Source organism: Geotrypetes seraphini, chromosome 6, assembly GCF_902459505.1.
Source record: "Geotrypetes seraphini chromosome 6, aGeoSer1.1, whole genome shotgun sequence".
In the NCBI taxonomy this organism is placed as follows: Eukaryota; Metazoa; Chordata; class Amphibia; order Gymnophiona; family Dermophiidae; genus Geotrypetes; species Geotrypetes seraphini.
In genome coordinates, this window is record NC_047089.1 from 27,684,564 (window position 1) to 27,706,474 (window position 21,911).

General features: G+C 44.6%; 1 protein-coding gene across 3 annotated transcripts in view; it reads left to right on the top strand.

The window, feature by feature from the left end:
* Nucleotides 1-6,564: 6,564 nt before the first annotated feature.
* Nucleotides 6,565-21,911, top strand: part of PANX1 (pannexin 1) — a 77,609-nt gene continuing 62,262 nt past the window's right edge. For all 3 annotated transcript variants that reach the window (XM_033950086.1, XM_033950087.1, XM_033950088.1), the window contains exons 1-2: nt 6,565-7,040; nt 15,141-15,280. In XM_033950086.1, coding sequence (XP_033805977.1) covers nt 6,860-7,040; nt 15,141-15,280 — 321 coding nt within the window. In that variant the 5' untranslated portion in view covers nt 6,565-6,859. The remainder of the gene's footprint in view (nt 7,041-15,140; nt 15,281-21,911) is intronic.

Below are 21,911 nucleotides of genomic sequence, written 5' to 3' on the forward strand. Positions count from 1 at the left end.
AGAGTGTTTTCCGAAACACAGACCGTGTCAGGTCCCTTGGTTTGTTATAAGGTGGTATTTTCAACTGCATAAAATATTTGGTATAATAAACATTGCCTGCGGTTTGTTTTTTGTTTTTATATAGAAGATTCATTATGGCCGATGTAGAGCCTTGAGCAGGATGTTTAGAGGGGGCTGAACTTGACAGGCCTTAAGCATGCACAGATGCTCAAGACTTTGCACCAGCAACCATGAATCTTCTATAAACATCATGACTGCCAATGGTGGCAGGAAAGGGGTGAATTCATTGAATACTTCATAGGGGAGGAAGAGGTAGGCATGGACACCATGGGGAGGGGGCAAAGATGCTAAAACACAGAAGGGGAAGGAGAGATGTTGTACATTGATGGAGGGCCTTGAGCAGTCTCTTGATGGGGAGGTGGGGGCGCATTGCTGAAGGTTCATTAAGGATGTCAAATACCTTTGGGATGACCCTGATAAGAGCCCCACATGCTACAATGTGTTTGAAACACATAAAATAAACATATGCCTGACGAAATGCTATTCAACAGTACCTGATGGTAAAATGCAAGGCAGGAAGATTATATCGTGGTGACTAGTGTGATGGAGTTCAAAACCGATCATCAGAGTGGAACAGAAGGAAAATGGATGAGAGACTAGCAAGACAGTTTAGGAAAACCCCAGGGGAAACTCCATCCATGAGTAATGCTCCCTATGTTTCACATTTTGTAGGCCTGAGGTTTGTTCTAGCTAGGAAATAGCTTTTCTGAACCACACTATCATGGCTACATCACTAGTCTGACTTGCCATCTCACAAGGACTTGCTGAATATCTGTGTTTTGTTCTCTTGTGTGGAACCAGTAAGAAGAAAGATTTACACTGACACAAGAAAAAAGATAAGCCCTACTCACCATCTCTTTAGGCATCAGCTATGCCAGCCCTGTTGGGGGAGTCCTGTCTGCAAGACCAGGGGCCCCATTCTTCAGGGACTGTATTTCATGTGATGAACAGTTAGATGATATGTGGGACGAGATTGGTCCACAAAGTTGATACCAAGCTTTCTGAAGAACATGGTTTGGATAGGAGACAGGAGGACAAACTGATAGCTTTCTGAAGAGAGATTGTCTAATCCGTATCTTCTATGAACTGTACCTCTCTATACACCAATGTTAGCTAATATTCATAGTTTCCAACATTGTGAGAGCCCTCAACCTATGCTGGACTGAAACATGACTGATATATCTCTGATACTATCCAGTTGCTAGCTGGTCAGCTTGCTGGGATGCAGTTGAGCCTGAAAGGAAGGATCCTGTCCATCACCAAGTGACTCGGCTGCTGCTCGCCTGTATGGCAATAATCTTGAGTGCAAAGCCTGGGGGCCAGTAGTAGCCCCTGGAGACTTCTGGGATGGCCTGCATCATTCGGGGGGGGGGGGAGGGGTATTTCTGCTACTTTCTGCTTCTGTACCAAAGCTTATAACAGAAAGGGGAAGAGGATGGGAGGAAGATCTGTATGCTTGAACATAAGAATTGCCGCTGCTGGGTCCATCGTACTCAGCAGTCCGCTCATGCGGTGGCCCTTACAGACTAGCCTTTCCTGCGTATGTTCTGGTTCAGCAGGAACTTGTCTAACTTTGTCTTGAAGCCCTGAACGGTTTTTTCACCTATAACAGCCTCTGGAAGAGCATTCCAGGTTTCTACCACTCTGGGTGAAGAAGAACTTCCTTACGTTTGTATGGAATCTATCCCCTTTTAACTTTAGAGAGCGCCCTCTCGTTCTCCCTACCTTGGAGAAGGTGAACAACCTGTCTTTATCTACTAAGTCTATTCCCTTCATTATCTTAAATGTTTCGATCATGTCCCCTCTCTGTCTCCTCTTTTCAGGGGAGAAAAGGCCAAGTTTCTCTAATCTCTCACTATATGGCAACTCCTCCAGCCCCTTAACCCTTTCGAGTAGTACTGTGTTCTTCATGTACGGCGACCAGTGCTGGATGCAATATTCCAGGTGAGGGCGTACCATGGCCCGGTACAGCGGCATGATAACCTTCTCCAATCTGTTCATGATCCCCGTCTTAATCATTTCTAGCATTCTGTTCACCCTTTTTGCTGCCGCTACCGCATTGAAGGACATGGCATTTCTCAATAGACAGAAAGTATTGGAAATGACAATATCCTCAAGGATTCACACAATAAAAGTTTGAAGGTGTGCTGGTGGGATGGATGTCTAACACACGCTTAGCAGCAGCGTTAATATCTTGCATGGGAAAATATTTGGTGGCTCTCCTTTAGCTCATTTGGATACAATGGCCTAGATTCACTAAAGTCATGTGTTAGCAACGATCACTGCTAACCAACCTGATTCACAAAACGGCCCGCCGCATGTTTTTCCCCTCGAGCGCCCATTTTCTGATCTGGCCATGCAAATCAGTAAAACCCCATGTAAAATAGCCAAGCGATTGATTCACTTACATTGCTTGACTATTTAGCATTGGGTTTTATGGTCCTAAAACCCGATTGCTGTAGACCTCTGTTACCAACAGGTCTGCCTGGGGTTTTTTTTTTTTGTGGCACAGATATCTGCCCCATAAAAAAAAATCCCCCACCGCTGCCAAAGGCCCTCCTAAATGACCCCTGACAATCACCGCTCCCCCCCCAACCCCTAAAAGATGGCAGGAGGGAAGCCCACTCCCTCCTGCCAGGAAAGATCTTCCCCCTACCCTCCATCCCCTGATGACTAGGTATATGACAGATCACCTACACACAAAAGCTTACGGAAAAAAGCCCAAAACACTAGAAGATGGTTCTAATATAGAGCTGGTGGAAAGGAGAATAGGATGCAACATTATGGCCATGATAACTTGATTTGAATTATTCAGGAAGCAAAGAAAAGATGACTGACCTAGGCACAGCAGTGCATATATGTTGTTAATGGTCAGCAAACAAATGTGACAGTAGCTGGGGACTCAGACACTCAGCAAAGCTTAGCAGCATTTTTCCTCCTTCCTGTCTATATTATGGAATTGGCGAATACTGGCTCCTGATGAAAGCACTATCACCAAAGCATGAGTCGTCCGGTCCCGTCCTAAAGTTGTGATTAATCAAACACTGCCTGGCTCTCTCACCTTTTACATAAGAACATACACATGGCACCCTCCCAGTGTTTTGACAAAGGGAGGAAGGAAATTGAGGCTGAGCCGGGCATGGCACCTAAATAGTGGGGTACCTTCACATAAAGGATGCCATGTCTTCATCTCACTATAGCTCCCTTATAGGTCATGGTGAGCCCCCCCAAACCACCTCCAGAATCCCCTAGACCAGGAGTAGGCAATTCCAGTCCTCAAGAGCCGCAGCCGGGTCAGGTTTTCAGGATATCCACAATGAATATGCATGAGGTAGACTTGCATCTCAAGGAGGCAGTGCATGCAAATCCATCTCATGCATATTAATTGTGGATATCCTGAAAATCTGACCTGGCTGTGGCTCTCGAGGACCAGACTTGCCTACCCCTGCCCTAGACCCACTTATCTACCACCCCAATAGCCTTTATGACAGCAGGAACCACCTATATACCAGCACAAAAGGGTTTTGGGATGTATAGGGGAGTGCACATGTTTCAATATCAATGCAGTGATTACAGGGGCTTATGGGCATGGGTCCACCTCTCTTTGGGTCCCTAACCCACCCCCAAGACAGCTTAAGATGCCTCTATGCAGCATGACTAGGCTTTCCTATGCCAGGCTGCAAGGTGACGATGTTCTGGAGGCACAATTTTCAAGTTGTGATTAATATTTTTATTGGGGGGGGGGTCGGTGATCACTGGGGTAGTGTGTGGGGGTCTGTATTATGTATTTGCAGTGCTTATCTGGTGACTTAGGTGGGTTTTTGTGACTTAGACCATGTTTTAAATGGTCTAAATCACAACGTCCAAGTTCCGTCGATCCTGTGCTGTATAATTTTCTGTTATACATGCTGTATGACTAAGTCTAAGCCAGCCCATGTTCCGCCCAACTCCCGCCCTAGACACTCCTCCCAGTGGCGTACCAAGGGGGGGGCGGAGCAGTCCGCTCCGAGTGCACGGCCCAAGGGGGTGCACAGCTGGCCACTCACCGGGGAATAGGCTGCTGCCGGGGAAAGGCTGCCATTGCCGTCATCAGAAAGAAGCCGGCGCCGAGTTCTCCCTCCCTGCTTCTCTTCCCCACAAGCCGACCAACTCTAGCCGTCCAACGTCAATCCTGACGTCGGAGAGGACGTTCTGAGCCAGCCAATCGCTGCCTGGCTGGCCCGGAACATCCTCTCCGATGTTAGAATTGACGTCGGGCAGCGAGAGTTAGTCGGCCTGCGGGAAAAGAAGCAGGGTGAATTTGGCGCCAGCCTGTTTCCAATGGCCAGTGGCAGCTTTTCCCGGCGGTGGTGGCAGCAGTATGTTTCCCAATGGCGGTAGCATGGGGGAAGGCAGGGAGAAAGAAAGAAAGGGGGGGGGAGACAGGGAACCAGAAAGAAAGAAAGGGGGGGGACAGGGAGCCAGAAAGAAAGAAAGGGGGCAGGGTGAAAGAAAAAAATGGGGCATGGGGAGAGAGAAAGACAGACATACAGAAAGAAAGGGGGCATGGAGAGAGAAAGAAAGAAGGGGACAAGATGAAACAAAGAAAAAGTTGGAGGAGAGGAAGCATACAGGAGGCTGAAAGAAGGGAAGAAATACTGGATGCACAGTCAGAAGAATAAAGTGCAACCAGAGACTGATTAAATTACCAAACAAAGGTAGGAAAAATGATTTTATTTTCAATTTAGTGATCAAAATGTGTCCGTTTTGAGAATTTATATATGCTGTCTATATTTTGCACTATGGGCCCCTTTTACTAAACTGCAATAGCAATTTTTAGCGCAGGGAGCCTATGAGCGTTGAGAGCAGCGTGGGGCATTTAGCGCAGCTCCCTGCGCTAAAAAACGCTATCGCGGTTTAGTAAAAAGGGAGGGGGTATATTTGTCTATTTTTGTATAGTTTTTACTGAGGTGACATTGCATAAAGTCATTTAAAAACCCGCGGAATATAAATGATAATTAATATTTTCTCTGCGTACAGTGTGCTTTGTGTTTTTAAAATTTTATTGTTGGTAGATCATTTTGACTTGGCCACGAAGGTAAGGGGGAGGGAGGGGAGCTGCTGAAAAACATCTAGTAATCCTTGCAGGTTTGACTGTGCAGTGAATTATTTTTGTAAAATCATGTTTTGTTATGTGACTGGCATTATTTAGACTTTAATTTCTATGAATGAATAGAATGAAAATGATATAAACTACCTGCTTGTTTTTATGTGTGTGCGCTGAAGGAAAGTGGAGAGAGAGTGGGCTGAGGACGCTGAAGGGAAATGGGGAAGAGAGAGTGGGGAGAAGACGCTGATTTATAAATTGACAATTGTACAGAATATTGTTTATTTTTATACTTTAATATAATAAGCTCAATATAAAACAATTCAAGGCTTGTGTGGATGGAATCAGGTGGTTTGTGGGGATGAGGACTGAGCTTAAGGGGATTAGTGCAATAAAATGGTATTTTCTTATTTCTCATTATTTGTTTTATTTTTATTTGTTAATTTGTAAAGTGGTGATTGTTATGTATCAGTTTTTTTCAAATTTACATCTACTGTCTTTATATTTTGCACAGTATTAGAAGACATGTATTACTGTTTTTGTGGTGTTGTGGTGTTGCATTGTATGCAGAGTCTGGTTTCTTGGCAGTTCAGTTTAACTTTTGTCTACATATTTCTATTTTTAGTTTGTGTTATTCCATATTGGGCGAGGGTGTATCTGTCTGTGTGTATGAAAGGGACATGGCTTTCTGATAGCATCGACTGTATAGGATCAATTGACTGTGCAGGATCTGGTTTGTTTAGTTTTACAATATATGTATTGGTGTTCTAGTGCTCACTGTTTAAGATGCTGCCTTTTCCTAGGTACACTCTTGTGCGATATGTAGATTGTTACTAAAAATCATATTTTTGATATAGATGGGGGGGGGGGGGGGTGTCAAAAAATGATGGGCCCCGGGTGTCACATATACTAGGGACGCCACTGACTCCTCCTAAAACGCCCCATGTAGCTATGGTCGTTCAGCGGCACTATGAAGACCTAAGTCGTTTAGAAATATGTCCAAAACCCGTTTTTATTATCGACACTTGGACGTATTTTGACAATGTTCGTCTAAGTGCCGACCTAGGCCGGTTTTTGGACGTTTTTCTCTTTCGATTATGAGCCCCATAGTGTGCAGTGGGATATCTGTTTAATTTATATTGAGCAAGTAGCACACCACTCCACCACTAGGGGATCCACATTACTAAAGTGACCGGCTGCCCCTTTGTCACTACTATGTGCTGTGTTGACAATACACCTTGACAGGGCGCTCCCTGGTAAACAGGCGCCAGACTATTTTAGTGTTTTGGTCTTAAACGAAGAGGCTGGGACGGCTCAGCATCGTACTCGTAAGGAGGGGATTTCCACCCTCGCCCCCTTCCCCCCTCAGTGCATTTTTTTTTTTTTTTTCTTCTGCGATTCCGAGAAATGCACAGCTGCTCTCCTTTCAGGCCGCGCGTGCAGGAGCATGGCACACCCTTGCGCTCACTCAGCTAGCTCGTGCACAGGCGGGCCCCACCGCGAGCTCCGAGCCGCGCGCGTCTGTCACAGCTGCATGAGACAAAAGGCACTCGCGCCCCCCCCCCCCCCTTACATTGTAGCAGCAGGTGACGCCTGTAACGCTGGTGTTGCGGACTGTTTATTCCGACTTTGTTGGCGCGTGAATGCTCGCCGGCGTCCCGGAAGAGGCGGCTCGCGCTCTCCCTCCGTTCATTTAGCTACCGGTTAGCGGTCATGGCTATCGCCCACCTGGCTACCGAGTACGTTTTCTCCGACTTTCTGCTGAAGGAGCCGTCCGAGAGCAAGTACAAGGGGCTGCGTCTGGAGCTGGCCGTGGACAAACTCGTCACCTTCATCGGCGTCGGGCTGCCCCTGCTCCTCATCTCGCTCGCCTTCGCCCAGGAGATCTCCATGGGTGAGTACAGACCGGTACCGCTCCATTCTTTTCTGAATTAAGCTCATTGCTGGTCGGTGCTTTAGGGGTATCCTCTGCAGACTCATGAAATTCCCCTGGGCATGCAAATCTGAGTCTGTGTTTTTTGGATCAAAGTCAGACCGAGCGCTGTTGGATTGAAATAATTGTTTTGATGATTAAATTAAGAGGGAAATCGACGAAAGCCTCTCGGATATTTTGTAAGTGCAGAGTCTTTTGTGTTCTCCTTTTGGGAGCGCTCTATTGTTGGATTCTATTTTCCTATAAAATCAATAAAACTGATTGAACAAAAAAACAAAACAAAACACCTTATTATGGCTCAGAGAAAATAGGTGCTTGGTAGATGATAATGTCTTTTATTAGCCCACCATGTGAGCACTATATACGGTATATACAGTACATACGTTTGTGGATTGTTGTGGATCTTTTTGCACGTGCAGAGGGACTACTGTCCCGGCGGTGGCGTTTGAGCCGAAGCAACGTTAAGCCGAAAACTTGACACTCTGCAGGCAATGACAGTTGTAGGAGGTGTAGCCTAAAACAAGCAAGAGAGGATGAGAGGGTTAAATGGATTCATATTTAAAAAAAATGGAGACTGCCCTAAAAAAATCTGGGTTTAGAACAGGGGTAGGGAAGTCCGGTCCTATTCCAGTCGGGTTTTCAGGATTTCCCCAATGAATACGCATGAGATCTATTTGCATGCACTGCTTTCAATGCATATTCATTGGGGAAATCCTGAAAACCCGACTGGACTGCAGCGAGGACCGGAGTTCCCTACCCCTGGTTTAGAACATAAGCTCACATTTCAGCGCACTTTAGTAAAGGGGCTCCTAAATTACTTTTTTAGCTCCTGCAAAATTACTGCAGCTAAGGCTGTGTCAGAGAAAAAGAGGGAGCAGTGGTGTAGAGTTGGGGGGGGAATGTCCCAAGTAACAACTTGGCAGGGGCACTCCCCCTATGCTGGCAGTGAGCAGACTCTCCTATCTGCTGTTCACATTACATAAGAACATAATAGCCTTACTGGGTCAGACCAATGGTCCATCAAGCCCAGTAGCCCGTTCTCACAGTAGCCAATTCAGGTCCCTAGTACCTGGCCAAAACCCAAAAAGTAGCAACATTCCAGCATCTCGAAGAATAGCAAGATTCTGAAACCCCAATGAGAGCAACATTCCACAGCTGAGATTGTGATGTCATAATGCCTCCTTCTACAGTACCAACCTCATTAGTGATGTCATAATGGCTTGATTGTCCTATACTTGGCACACATAAGAGCATAAGAATAGCCTTACTGGGTCAGACCAATGGTCCATCAAGCCCAATAGCCCATTCGCACGGTGTCCAATCCAGGTCACTAGTACCTAGCCAAAACCCAAGGAGTAGCAACATTCCATGTTACCGATCCAGGGCAAGCAGTAGCTTCCATGTCTCTCTCAATAACAGACTATGGACTTTTCTTCCAGGAACTTGTCCAAACCTTTCTTAAAACCACAACCTCTGGCAATGCATTCCAGAGCTTAACTATTCTCTGAGTGAAAAAAAATTTCCTCCTATTGGTTTTAAAAGTATTTCCCTGTAACTTCATCGAGTGTCCCCAAGTCTTTGTAATTTTTGACGGAGTGAAAAATCGATCCACTTGTACCCGTTCTACTCCACTCAGGATTTTGTAGACTTCAATCATATCTCCCCCTCGGCCGTCTCTTTTCCAAGCTGAAGAGCCCCAACCATTTTAGTCTTTCCTCATACGAGAGGAGTTCCATCCCCTTTACCATCTTGGTCGCTCTTCTTTGAACCTTTCCTAGCGCCGCTATATCTTTCTTGAAATAAGGAGATCAGAATTGAATGCAATACTCCAGGTGAGGTCACACCATGGAGCGATTCAGGGGTATTATAACTTTCTTAGTCTTGTTAACCATCCCTTCCTAGCATCCTGTTTGCTTTTTTGGCCGCCGCTTCACATTGGGCAGAAGGTTTCATCTGACATAACTTCCTGCTCGCTGCTGGTGAAGTTTTGAAGAGGTATAGAGACACGGCAAAGCTAGGGTAGCAAGGAAGAATGTATTGGGGAGTTCGCAGTAATGCCTGGCGCCTCTACTCTGGGTGCTAAGTCACTAGGTGGGAGAGAGATATTCTTAATTAACCCGCTTTGGTTGCTAATAGATTTTAAGAATTAATTTTAAAGTTTTATATGAAATTGGACCAAAAAAGCATTTGTGGCATGCTGTGTCTCAGTTTACAGGCTTACAATCCCTTCTTAAAGTTGAAGTTGATGGTAAGAAGAGCATGAAATTTTAGGAGCCACACTTCAATTTTGGAATAATATTCTATAGCATGTAGTGTTCCACACAGATGTCTAATAAATAAACTGAATGCCCTCAGGAAGGGTCCCAAAGTGACGGGCTGGGTCAGGAACTTGTTGAGTGGAAGGCAACAGAGGGTAGTGATAAATGTAGAGCGCTCTGAGGAAAAGGATGTTACCAGTGGTGTGCCTCAAGGTTCTGTTCTTGGGCCCTGTTCTTTTTAACATTTTTGTAACTGATATTGCTAAGGTCTGCCAGGTAAGATTTGCCTCCTTGCAGATGATAACAAAATTTGCAATAGAATAGAAATCCCTGACGGTATGGAAAACATGAGGAAGGCTGCAAAATGGGGATTGACTGTCAACTACTGATAACAACCCCAGACTGGCAACTACCGATAACAACCCCAGACTACAAGACGTTCAGAAAAGAAACAAAGACTATACTCTTCAAGAAATCCCTGAAAAAGTCTTAACACTACGAGTACATTCCTTCCTCCCATCTTTCTTCCTGACCCCCCAAATCAACCTGATCTATTCTTTACTCACTCTGGAAATGACAAGAGATCTTCTTTTGTAATCCGCCTTGAACCGCAAGGTAATGGCGGAATAGAAATCTCTAATGTAATCTATATATATAAAATCGGAGGTATGTATGTATGTGTGTATGTGCCGCGATCACGCAAAAACAGCTTGACCGATTTGAACGAAACTTGGTATGCAGATCCCTCACTACCTGGGATGATATATTCTGGGGGTCTCACGGCCCACCTGCACATGTGGGCGGAGCTACAAACATAAAATCAGATTTCACCCATTCATGTCCATGGAAAAAATGTAAAAAGCTGCCATTCTCACAGTAATTCAAAAACGGCTTGACCGATTTGAACGAAACTTGGTATGCAGATCCCTCACTACCTGGGGTGATATGTTCTGGGGGTCTCGCGGCCCACCTGCACACGTGGGCGTAGCTACAAACAGAACATCAGATTTCACCCATTCATGTCAATGGAAAAAAAGTAAAAAGCTGCCATTCTCACAGTAATTCAAAAATGGCTTGACCGATTTGAACGAAACTTGGTATGCAGATCCCTCACTTCCTGGGGTGATATGTTCTGGGGGTCTCGCAGCCCACCTGCACACGTGGGCGGAGCTACAAACAGAAAATCAGATTTCACCCATTCATATCAATGGAAAAAATGTAAACAGCTGCCATTCTCACAGTAAATCAAAAACCGCTTGACCGATTTGAACGAAACTTGGTATGCCGATCCCTCACTACCTGGGGTGATATGTTCTGGGGGTCTCGCGGCCCACCTGCACACGTGGGCGGAGCTACAAACAGAAAATCAGATTTCACCCATTCATGTCAATGTAAAAAGCTGCCATTCTCACAGTAATTCCAACTACCTGGGGTGATATGTTCTGGGGGTCTCTTCACCCAAGAATTTATATGTTCAAAAAAATGTAAACAGCTGCCATTCTCACAGTAAATCAAAAACGGCTTGACCGATTTGAACGAAACTTGGTATGCAGATCCCTCACTACCTGGGGTGATATGTTCTGGGGGTCTCACGGCCCACCTGCACACGTGGGCGGAGCTACAAACAGAAAATCAGATTTCACCCATTCATGTCAATGGAAAAAATGTAAACAGCTGCCATTCTCACAGTAAATCAAAAACGGCTTGACCGATTTGAACGAAACTTGGTATGCAGATCCCTCACTACCTGGGGTGATATGTTCTGGGGGTCTCTTCACCCAAGAATTTATATGTTCAAAAAAATGTAAACAGCTGCCATTCTCACAGTAAATCAAAAACGGCTTGACCGATTTGAACGAAACTTGGTATGCAGATCCCTCACTACCTGGGGTGATATGTTCTGGGGGTCTCTTCACCCAAGAATTTATATGTTCAAAAAAATGTAAACAGCTGCCATTCTCACAGTAAATCAAAAACGGCTTGACCGATTTGAACGAAACTTGGTATGCAGATCCCTCACTACCTGGGGTGATATGTTCTGGGGGTCTCTTCACCCAAGAATTTATATGTTCTTGCTCCTGGAGGTGAAACTAAAACTGTTGTTTATAATCAAGTTTTGTGTTAGTTGTATTATATTCATTTTGTCAAATATTTCACATTATAATTTGAATATTGTACTTTTTATAAAGCTGTAAACAAATAATTTCATTCACCACTATAAAGTATCTTTATTTGAATCCATTTACAGTGTTATTGCTATAATTTAATACCCGTGCAACGCCGGGGCATCAGCTAGTGTAATATAAAACGGGGATTCCCTGTTGGGCATTAGTGCTAGCAGCATTAACACTGAGGAGTACAGCTGTTAAGACGCCTTTAACTGACCCATTTAAAATCATATGACCAGAGGACGTAATAGGGCAGAGTACGATCCTTCTTATCCCTCTCTTGGAAACGATCTCTGATCTAACTTTGTAACCCTTCTTCCATAACTCTTTTTGTAATCTGCTTTGAACCGAAAGGTAATGACTGAATAGAAATCTGTAATGTAATGTAATAGTACCATCCCCTGGGACAAAATGAGCAGACATGAAGAAATGTTTTCTGAGATTAGGAAAGCTGGAGAACTGGGCAACATTATAATAATGGGCAATTTCAATTACTGTAATCCTACTATATTCAAATGAGCAGCATAATACAAACCAGTGAAAAATAAAGAAAAATTATGCTGGACATTGATAAAAAGAAGCCACCAGCCCTAAACAAACCAGAACTCTATACCACTGCAGGAACAGCTTATCCAGGAAAAACTGAAAACACGCTGCTGTGGAGAAAAAAAAAAAAAGACCTCGGTTACAGTTTCAAAGGTCTTTATAAAACTCTACTTATCAGCTGTGCTGCAGCATGAACTTCTGTGGAGAAAAAAAGCCCCCATTGGGACCTCCACTTAAATTTCAAAAATACGCACAAAAACATTCAACAGTGTAGAAATTTACAGGGCACAATCTTCCATTTCATAGTGTGGTCCCATAAACTCTCACAGTCCTGCAATTTATGTGAAGATTCTGAAGTTTGAAAGTCTCCGACGACTACTTTAAAGCACACAAAGTGTAACGTTCATAGCACTGTCAGTCACAAAAAAAGTACAGATGCAGTGTCGTTCTCAGCAAATATCAAGTTTCAAGTTTAAGATATTTGATTGATATAATCGCAATATCCAAATCCAATGCGATTTACAAAGATTAAAAATAGGAAAAATAAAAAAAATCCAACAAAACAGGACATTAAAAACAATTATGACATAAAAATGCAATTGAGAAGGAGGGGGGTTAAAAAAAATTGGATTAAATACAATTCCAAAATAAATGAAAAAGGATAGGTAAGGAGACAAAAGGTTAGGAAACGTTACCCACTTAATTTCTGCTTAACAGTGTTCCTTGTCCAGATAAATTCCAGAATGAGAACATAAGAACATAAGCAATGCCTTTGCTGGGTCAGACCTGAGGTCCATCGTGCCCAGCAGTCCGCTCACGCGGCGGCCCAACAGGTCCAGGACCTGTGCAGTAATCTTCTATCTATACCCCTCTAACCCCATTTCCAGTAGGAATTTGTCCAATCCTTTCTTGAACCCCAGTACCAGGGGTTGGGGAGGGGATGGTAAGAAGGGGTATTCATGGTATTAAGCTTTATTAAGGGATTTCTTGAAGAGTATAGTTTTTATTTTCTTTCTGAACATCTTGTAGTTTGGGGTTGTTATCAATAGGTTGGAGATTTGGTTATCTATTTTTGCTGCCTTTATATTCCTTTCCTTCAAACATGGAATTTCTATCCATATGGATTCCACACTATGTCATGCAGAATGTTTATTTGATTTGATTCCCTCTTTAACATATAGTGCAACCCCCACATATAGCGCAAGAATCTACTCTATGCTTGTGATATAATTTGTACCCAGGTAATATAGTGTCCTATTGATTGTCCTCCTTCCACCAGGTCTCTGTATTTTTCGCTCCATAAGACGCACTTTTTCCCCACAAAAAAGTGGGTGGAAATAAGGGTGCGTCTTATAAAGCGAATATACACCCCACCACCCCTGGCGGTACCTTTAACTTGTGGTGGTAGCTGGATGGCTGCCTGATGATTATGTCGGGGCCAGCTGCGCACAAGAGCGCTGCTGCGTGGGTGCGCACCACTTCCTGAATGGCTGCCATTAGTTTTGCGAGAGCTCTGGGTGCCAGCATCTTAAATCTAGCCCTGCCACTTGAAACCAGCCCTCCATAGCCAAACCCCAGCTCACCTTCTCACCCCAAATGGGCCTTAGCACCACTCCTTTCAGTCATACTACTTAGTTCCTCCTGAGGCGCATATGGGCTGTTTTTCTTCCCATCCCACCTGCCACCTTTAGTCCATGTAGTCCGGAGCATGGGTCCTCTTCAGTTAGAGGGCAACATTGCTTTCACTTGTACAGCTATAGTCTATGGCATTGCCTTTCTTGTGTGTTAGAGCCAACCTTATATATATTTTATATATAGGGTGTGTGTGTGTGTATGTATGTATGTATATGTATATATATATATATATATATATTTTATATACATCATTATCTTTCAATCAGTAATCTTTAAAGATGATCAATGAATGATGATTATAGTCCATAAAGAAGTGGCAAGCCTAGTCCCCCCATCCCCGGTTGGGCTCAAGCCCCTTTTAAAATTGTGGCACTAGATAAATGGCTGAAGCCTTGCCAGTGGAAGAGATTCTCTGCCTGAGTTGTGCCAATCTGCCAAAGCATGCGTGACATTGAACTGAACATAGAAATAGATGGCAGATAAGGGCCACGGCCCATCTAGTCTGCCCACCCCAATGACCCTCCCCTACCTTTCTCTGTGAATAGATCCCACGTGTCTATCCCATTTGGCCTTAAAATCAGGCACGCTGCTGGCCTCAATAACCTGAAGTGGAAGACTATTCCAGCGATCAACCACCCTTTCAGTGAAAAAGAATTTCCTGGTGTCCCCGTGCAGTTTCCCGCCCCTGATTTTCCACGGATGCCCCCTTGTTGCCGCGGGACCCTTGAAAAAGAAGATATCTTCTTCCACCTCGATGCGGCCCGTGAGATACTTGAATGTCTCGATCATGTCACCCCTCTCTCTGCGTTCCTCGAGTGAGTACAGCTGCAACTTATCCAGCTGTTCCTCGTATGGGAGATCCTTGAGTCCCGAGACCATCCAGGTGGCCATTCTCTGGACCGACTCCAGTCTCAGCACATCCTTACAGTAATGCGGCCTCCAGAATTGCACACATGTGCAGAATTGCTGATGTTGGAAGCTGGAACACCCTGCCGGCTTCCTTGCCGCTTCAGCAGACAAGAGATGGCTCAGGCAGAGAATTTCTTCCACTGCTGGAGCTTGAGCATCTCCACCAGCAAAGGTATGATGTGGGGGGGATGGAGGAAAAATTTAGAGCCCTCCCCCCAGTCCACCCCGAAATATTGAGTTATGGCATGCCCCTGCAAAGAATCAATTTTCTCTCTAAACCAGGGGTGTCCAACCTTGGTCCTTGCCAGGTCAGGTTTACAGGATTTCCTAAATGAATATGCATGAGATCTATTTGCATACAATGGAAGCAGTGCGTGCAAATATTTCTCATGCAAATTCATTGGGGAAATCCTGAAAACCCAAATGGTTTGCAGCCCTTGAGGACCGACGTTGGACAACCCTGCTCTAGACCAATACAGCTACTGTACTAAAAACATCTTTAAATCTGGTACGCTCTGATATAGTTTTCCTGTTTACATTTACAGGTACCCAGATCAGTTGTTTTGCTCCAACCTCCTTTTCCTGGCGCCAGGCTGCCTATGTGGACTCCTTCTGTTGGGCTGCAGTACAGCAAAAGCACTTATCACACAGTGAAGCTGGGAATATTCCACTCTGGCTGCATAAAGTAAGTGCTCTGGGAAGTCGGGCTCTCAAGCAATTGCACAAATACTTTTATTTATTTTATTTAAAAATGTATATACCGCATACAAATCGACTTAAGCTCCACAGTTTCAACACAACTAACACAGGAAGGCATAAACAAACAGTTGCCTTTTCAACATTTTCTTGAAATTCATCCTCCCAGCACAATATCGCAAAATTCCAGGCAGCGCATTCCAAAGCTTAGCACCTGCCACAGACAGCATTGTTGTCCTAATCCTAACATGTGAGATTGACATTTTACCCTCTAAACTCAATTTCTTACTATTTTCTGATCTTTTAGCCATGTCTTTTTGTTTCCCCTTTAGGAACACAGAGAAATGTTTCTTTACCCAAATCCACAACCATTTGATTCATGCCTCATATTCATTTCGTAAATGAAGACCTTAGGTTTTGCAGCTACCGTACAATAAAAGCCAGATTTATACAGGGTAATTTTATAGCAGGTTGCCTAAGTAGGAAGTCCAAGTAGGGGGTCTATATTGGAGCAATGTTATTTAGGCAACATAGGTGCCTGTGTAACTATAAAATTACCTCAAGAAGGGGCCCTTTTACTAAGCTTAATGTGTACTAAATGCTAACGAGCCCATAGGTATAAAAAGGGCCACTTAGGGCTAGATTCACAAAGCAAACCAATCATGCAACCCCTTTACAATCAAATTTCCCTTCGGCCTGATTCACTTACCTCTCCCTGACCTGATGGCCGCCGCGCGAGTGGACTGCTGGGCAGGATGGTCTTACCCAGCAGAGGCATTGCTTATGTCCTTATGACTTATACACAAGTATATTCAGTAACATTTCTACTTTCAAAGGTCTGTATTTTTTTTTTCCCCGGAGAGTACATAGCAATAAATGTTTTGTAGACCCTTCTGCAGTGCATGTGAGAATTCTGTTTGCTATTCTGTGCGGGATGTATTTTATTTCTAGTTGACATGTTTCCTGTAGTTAGAATGAAGAAGAAACTTGATGGGAATCTTTTTTTTTTTTTTTTTATAAGCATACACTCTCAGAGGAACATTGTGTAACATGTAAATGCTGTTTTTGACTTACTTCCTGTAAGAGTCTGAGTAACAGTATGGATTGAGGAAAATCAGTTCAATGCCTGTAGCTGATGTTTCATTTGAATAGTTGTTATTACACTATTTGTGGGTGGAGGAGCAGTTGTGCATCTTTTAGAAGTGACCTACCCTGAATCCACCCAGTTTTTGGGTGGTATTGAGAGAGGTTACACAACAGGGCTGTTACCGTGATTCATTGGTTAATGTTGTCTGTCCAAAAAAACCTATCCAGGTATTAATAGCAATCTTAAATTCTTATTACATTGTGTGTGTGTATATATATTAACTGGTGGCACTGCATCTAGTCTATTGCTAATCTATCGATTTGAAATATGATGAAAAAGATCTAGGGAGCTACCGTGAGCTGTGACCCTTGAGCTCCTTGAGTACCGTATTTTCACGTAGATAACGCGCACCCGTGTAAAACACGCACACGGGTATAGCGCACGGAAAACACAAATTTATGTACAGAATTTTTTGTATACCGCGCATGTCGCCCGACTCTCCTTTCGCCCGCCCCGACTCTCCTCTGGCCACCCCGACTCTCCTTTCGCCCGCCCCAACTCTCCTCTGGCCACCCCGACTCTCCTTTCGCCCGCCCCAACTCTCCTCTCCCCCTTGAAGTCCTGTCCCCACCCTGAAAGCCTGATGCCCCCCCCCCCCGACGTCCGATTCACCCCCCCCCCCCGCAGGACTGCTTGCACCCCCACCCTGAAGGACCGCTCGCACGCACTCCCACCCGCACCCCCACCCTGAAGGACCGCTCGCACTCCCACAGCCTCCCGACCCCCCCCCCCCATCATGTAGAAGCTCCTACCGGTGTCCTGCTGCTTTCTCTTGGCGGTCCCGGCCCTTCCGTGAGCCCTGCGCCTGCGCTGCTTCCTCTTCCAGCGTTTCGCCCTTTCTCTAACGTCAAGCCCTCTTGCCCCGCCGACTCCCCAACTCCCCGACACGATCGGGGCAAGAGGGAGCTCAAGCCCTCTTGCCCCAGCCAACCGCGGCACCCCCGACACGATCGGGGCAAGAGGGAGCTCAAGCCCTCTTGCCCCGATCGTGTCAGGGGTGCCGCAGTTGGCTGAGCAAGAGGGCTTGACGTTAGAGAAAGGGGGAACCGCTGGAAGAGGAAGCAGCGCAGGCGCAGGGCTCACGGAAGGGCCGGGACCGCCAAGAGAAAGCAGCAGGACCCCGGTAGGAGCTTCTACATGATGGGGGGGTCGGGAGGCTATAGGAGTGCGAGCGGCCCTTCAGGGTGGGGGTGCGGGTGGGAGTGCGTGCGTGCGAGCGGTCCTTCGGGGTGGGGGTGCGAGCGGTCCTGCGGGGGGGGGTGAATCGGATGTCGGGGGGGGGAACTATGTAAAAAAAAATTTGTACAACGCGCTCATGCGTATAACGCACAAGGTTATGCGCGGTTTGTAAAAACCACGTATAACGCGCACGTTATATGCGAGAAAATACGGTAGATCTTGTTTTCAGGCTAGTTAAATTTATGCCAATAATATAACATACAAATTTATTTATATGACGCAGTACCTTAGGAGTTCTATGCGATTTACAAAAGAAAATTGAAACCGTGACAATAAAAGCACATGACCTAGAAATTACAAAAATTTCTTAAATTAAATAGGTTTTCAATCATTTCCTGAACTGCTGGTAAGAGACAGAGCTAACTAACAGATTTACAAACTCTTTATCACAAGAAGCTGCCTGAAAAGATAGGGGTCGTTGAAAATAGCTCTTGCATAAACGACCCTTTACCAATGGAAAAGCAAACAAATTACAATCGCGTCTTGGGCGTTGTGAATTAATGAATAAATAACGATCCACAAGATAATCGGGTGCTAAACCATGTAAGACTTTATAGCATATACAACCAAACTTTAAGGGCTGCTTTTACAAAGGCACACTAGCGGTTTTAGCACGTGCTAGCTGCTACCGCCTCCTTTTAAGCAGGGGGTAATTTTTCAGCTAGCATGCGCTAATCTTGCGCGTGTGCTAAAAACGCTAGCGCACCTTAGTAAAAGGAGCCCTAAATCTGACCCTGGCCTCGACTGGTAACCAATGTAGCCTTTGCTAATAAGGGTGTTTCTTAGCTAAAATGTATGAAATGAATATTACAAGAGAAATTCCACATAACTGGATTCCACTTTTAGTGATCTAGGATCAAGGGCTCCGATATTCAAAAAAAAAAAGATTTAATTGGCAGATAGGTTCTTGCCTAGTTAAGCCAGTGGGCTGGGAAGGGATATTTGGTAGCACGGCCTGGTTAACATCTCCTCTGACTGTTGCAGCAGAATCAGGGCAGTCTCCAAAAGTTGTGTGGGGCACCGGCAGTATTCACTGCCCATACCTGCATAGCTAACTAGGCAAGCTGGACAGCTTAAATAGTAGTCAGAACTTTGCCTCGTGCAGCTTATGCAAGTATGGTTCTATGGGGCTCATTTTCTAAACAGAAAACCATCCAAAAAGTGGCATAAAGGGGCAGATGGATGTTTTTGTTGCCAAACCCTTCCAATTTGCTATTTTCAAAACCTACATCCTAGATGGATATCGGTGCTCTTGATTAGTAGTTCGTCTAAATCTCAAGGGGCCACACTGGAGGTGCTGTGTGGGCGGAACTAGGACAGGCTTACGACTTGGATGTTTTTCTGCCATAATCGAAACATTTTAAGAATTACGTCAAAGGCACTATTTGGACTTCTAGAGCTAGTCTTGCTTTAATAGCAAATAAGTGCCAAAATGGTGCACAGACTGACCAGAAGGCCACTGGAGGGATGTCAACACGATCCCCCTCCCATCCATGTGAATGAAATGTACATACCTGGCTGTATGATAGCTTCATCTTAGTACAGCAGCAAGCAAGTCTCTGGAGTAGCCTGGTGGGCAGTATAGCAACAAAGAGATAACAAGTGGGCAGTGGGATAGAACACGTCAACCTCGAGACAAACAATCTTTTATTTCTATACATTCAAAATAAATACAGAAACACATGCATTAAAAAAAGTCCTATAAATGTGATCTCCTTGTGTTGAAAGGATCCAGTTGATGACCCGACACGGTCCGTGTTTCAGCCCCCAGGTGGAGACCTGCCTCAGGGGTGTGTCTGTTGGTCCACTAGGGGTCACTCCAGTGCTGGGAATACAAACTGTAAAACAATTTTTAAAAAGACTGTAAGCATATGCGATGCTCGTAGAAAAGCCCAAAAGGAACTCAATCAACAGGTTACACAAAGGTCTCACCTGGGTAGTGTAGCAAACCATAGAGATGGGAACTTGGGGCCTATCTTAACTACTACAATTATGATGGAATCTGTGAGCCTTCCAAAATCTGCCCAAATCCCACTGTACCTATGTATAGGTGACACTTGCAGGCATAAGGGCTATTGGTATGGTGTAGAGTTGGGTCCAGTAGTTTTGCATCTATCTGCTCTCATTTTACTTTCTTACTAAGTTACTCCTACATCGCAATGGCTTGTATTGTGCATCTTTCTTTTGGATGTTTTTTTGTTGTTTGTTTTTTTTAATTGGTTCAAAAAGATAGACATACATCTGAGACATGGTCATTTTTGAACCCCCCCCACCACCACCAAAACAAAAAAAAAAACAGCCAAGATAGATGTTTAGCAGTTTTGAAAATGGGCGTGTTTGTTACTGGATTTTTGGGCATCTTCCGCAAAACATCTAAACTTGTATTGAAAATGACCATCCACATATCAGTCATACCCAATACAAGTGGATATACTGGTATAATATGTTTGAATCGTTGAGTGCCACTAATAATGTAGCAGCAAGTATCTGCAAAAGTTTAATCGCCAACTCTGGTAGACCTGCATGCACATTACACTAGTCAAGATGGGGAAAGATTAAAGTTTGTATCATCAATTGGAAAGTCACTTGGGTCTAGATATCATTTTAGCCTTTGCGCCACTCAGTTTATAATGTTGCACATTCAGACTTGGCTGTGATCTCATACCTATGTTCACAATTTGTGATTGCAGTCAGTGGTGTAGTAAAGGGGGGGGCGGACCTCTACGAGCATTGGCACCTCTCCACCCTCCCCCACCACCACCACCACGCTCGCATCCTCCCTTCCCCACCCCTGTACCTTCTTTAAAAATCTTCACAAGTATGAGCAACTATTCTGGCCTGTTGCTCGCACCAGTCTGGCTCCCTCTGAAATTACTTCCGGGTCACAGGGCCAGGAATTGATGTCAGAGGGAACACCAGCGCGAGCAGCAGGCTAGAAAAGCTGCTCGCGCAGATGAAGATTTAGAGGTACAGGGGTGGGAAGGGAGGGCAGGGCGTGAGTGTGGTGGTGGTGGTGGAGAGAGGCAGAGAAGAGGGAACCGGGTGGGGTGCCAATGCCCTGGGCGCCTCCTACCCTTACTATGCCACTGATAGCAGTTCAGAATATAAACTTTATAGACTCTGATATTTGGCAACTCTTATGGTCATTGACTGTGGAGGTGGGGGCTTGGGCCTGAGCTAAAGTTATAAAGAGTGGGGGGAGTCCTCTATTGCTATATTTGTTGCTTTGGCCTCTTCTAAGATGGAGCCGGAAAGCTTCAGACCGTGTGTCGGTGGCCTAATGCTCTTAAGCAAGAATAAAAATTATAGCCTTACTTTCCATGAATAAAGTAGCTTGTATTTAAGGCCAAATATGTATTGTTCCCTTATCACACGTTAGTTTAAAAAAAACCCTTTCCCCCTTCTCTCTTTATAATGTCATGGGACAGGGTCAATACTGGCTATCTACATTTTTCCGGAACATTACTTGATTATTTTTTTTATAAGGAAGAAGGGAGAGATGCTTAAAGTATTAATTTATGAAATAGAGTGGGGGTAATACTGTACTAATTAAAGGATATAAATTACACAAGACAACTGTTTTGTCATCTCATGCTTGGTGTACTAACCAAAACCAGATGTTTACATAATGCCTGTGCATTGCAAAATATAAAAATGCATACACAAGAAGGAAATATCTGGAAACAGCCCATTTCACATGGTATTGCAAAAGGTTTTAGGCATAGTACCAATAAATACTAATGTGCATAAATAAAGCATTAATTTAAACAGCCTCAGTGGCTAGTATAATTAGGATTTTTACCATCGCTGTTGGATGGCGACTTCTCAGTCACTCACTGTCGTCCTTGCACCCTAGAGTGTTTGCTGCAGTCACAAGGCTGTGAATCACTTGAAGGCATGAGAGGGGCCATTATGTATTGAAACAAAGGGATTGTAAAATATTTAGGAGGAGAGGAGTGGCCTAGTGGTTAGAGCTGCTGTCTCAACACCCTGAGGTGGTGAGTTTGATCTCAGCCTGTTCCTTGGGACTCTGGGCAAAATCACTTAGGCATTGCCAGAGGTTGTGGTAAGAGTGGATAGTGCAGCTGGTTTTAAGAACGGTTTGGACAAATTGCTGGAGGAAAAGTCCATAGTCTGTTATTAAGACATGGGGGAAGCCTCTGCTTGCTCTGGATCAGTAGCATGGCATGTTGCTACTCTTTGGGTTTTGGCCAGGTACTAGTGACCTGGATTG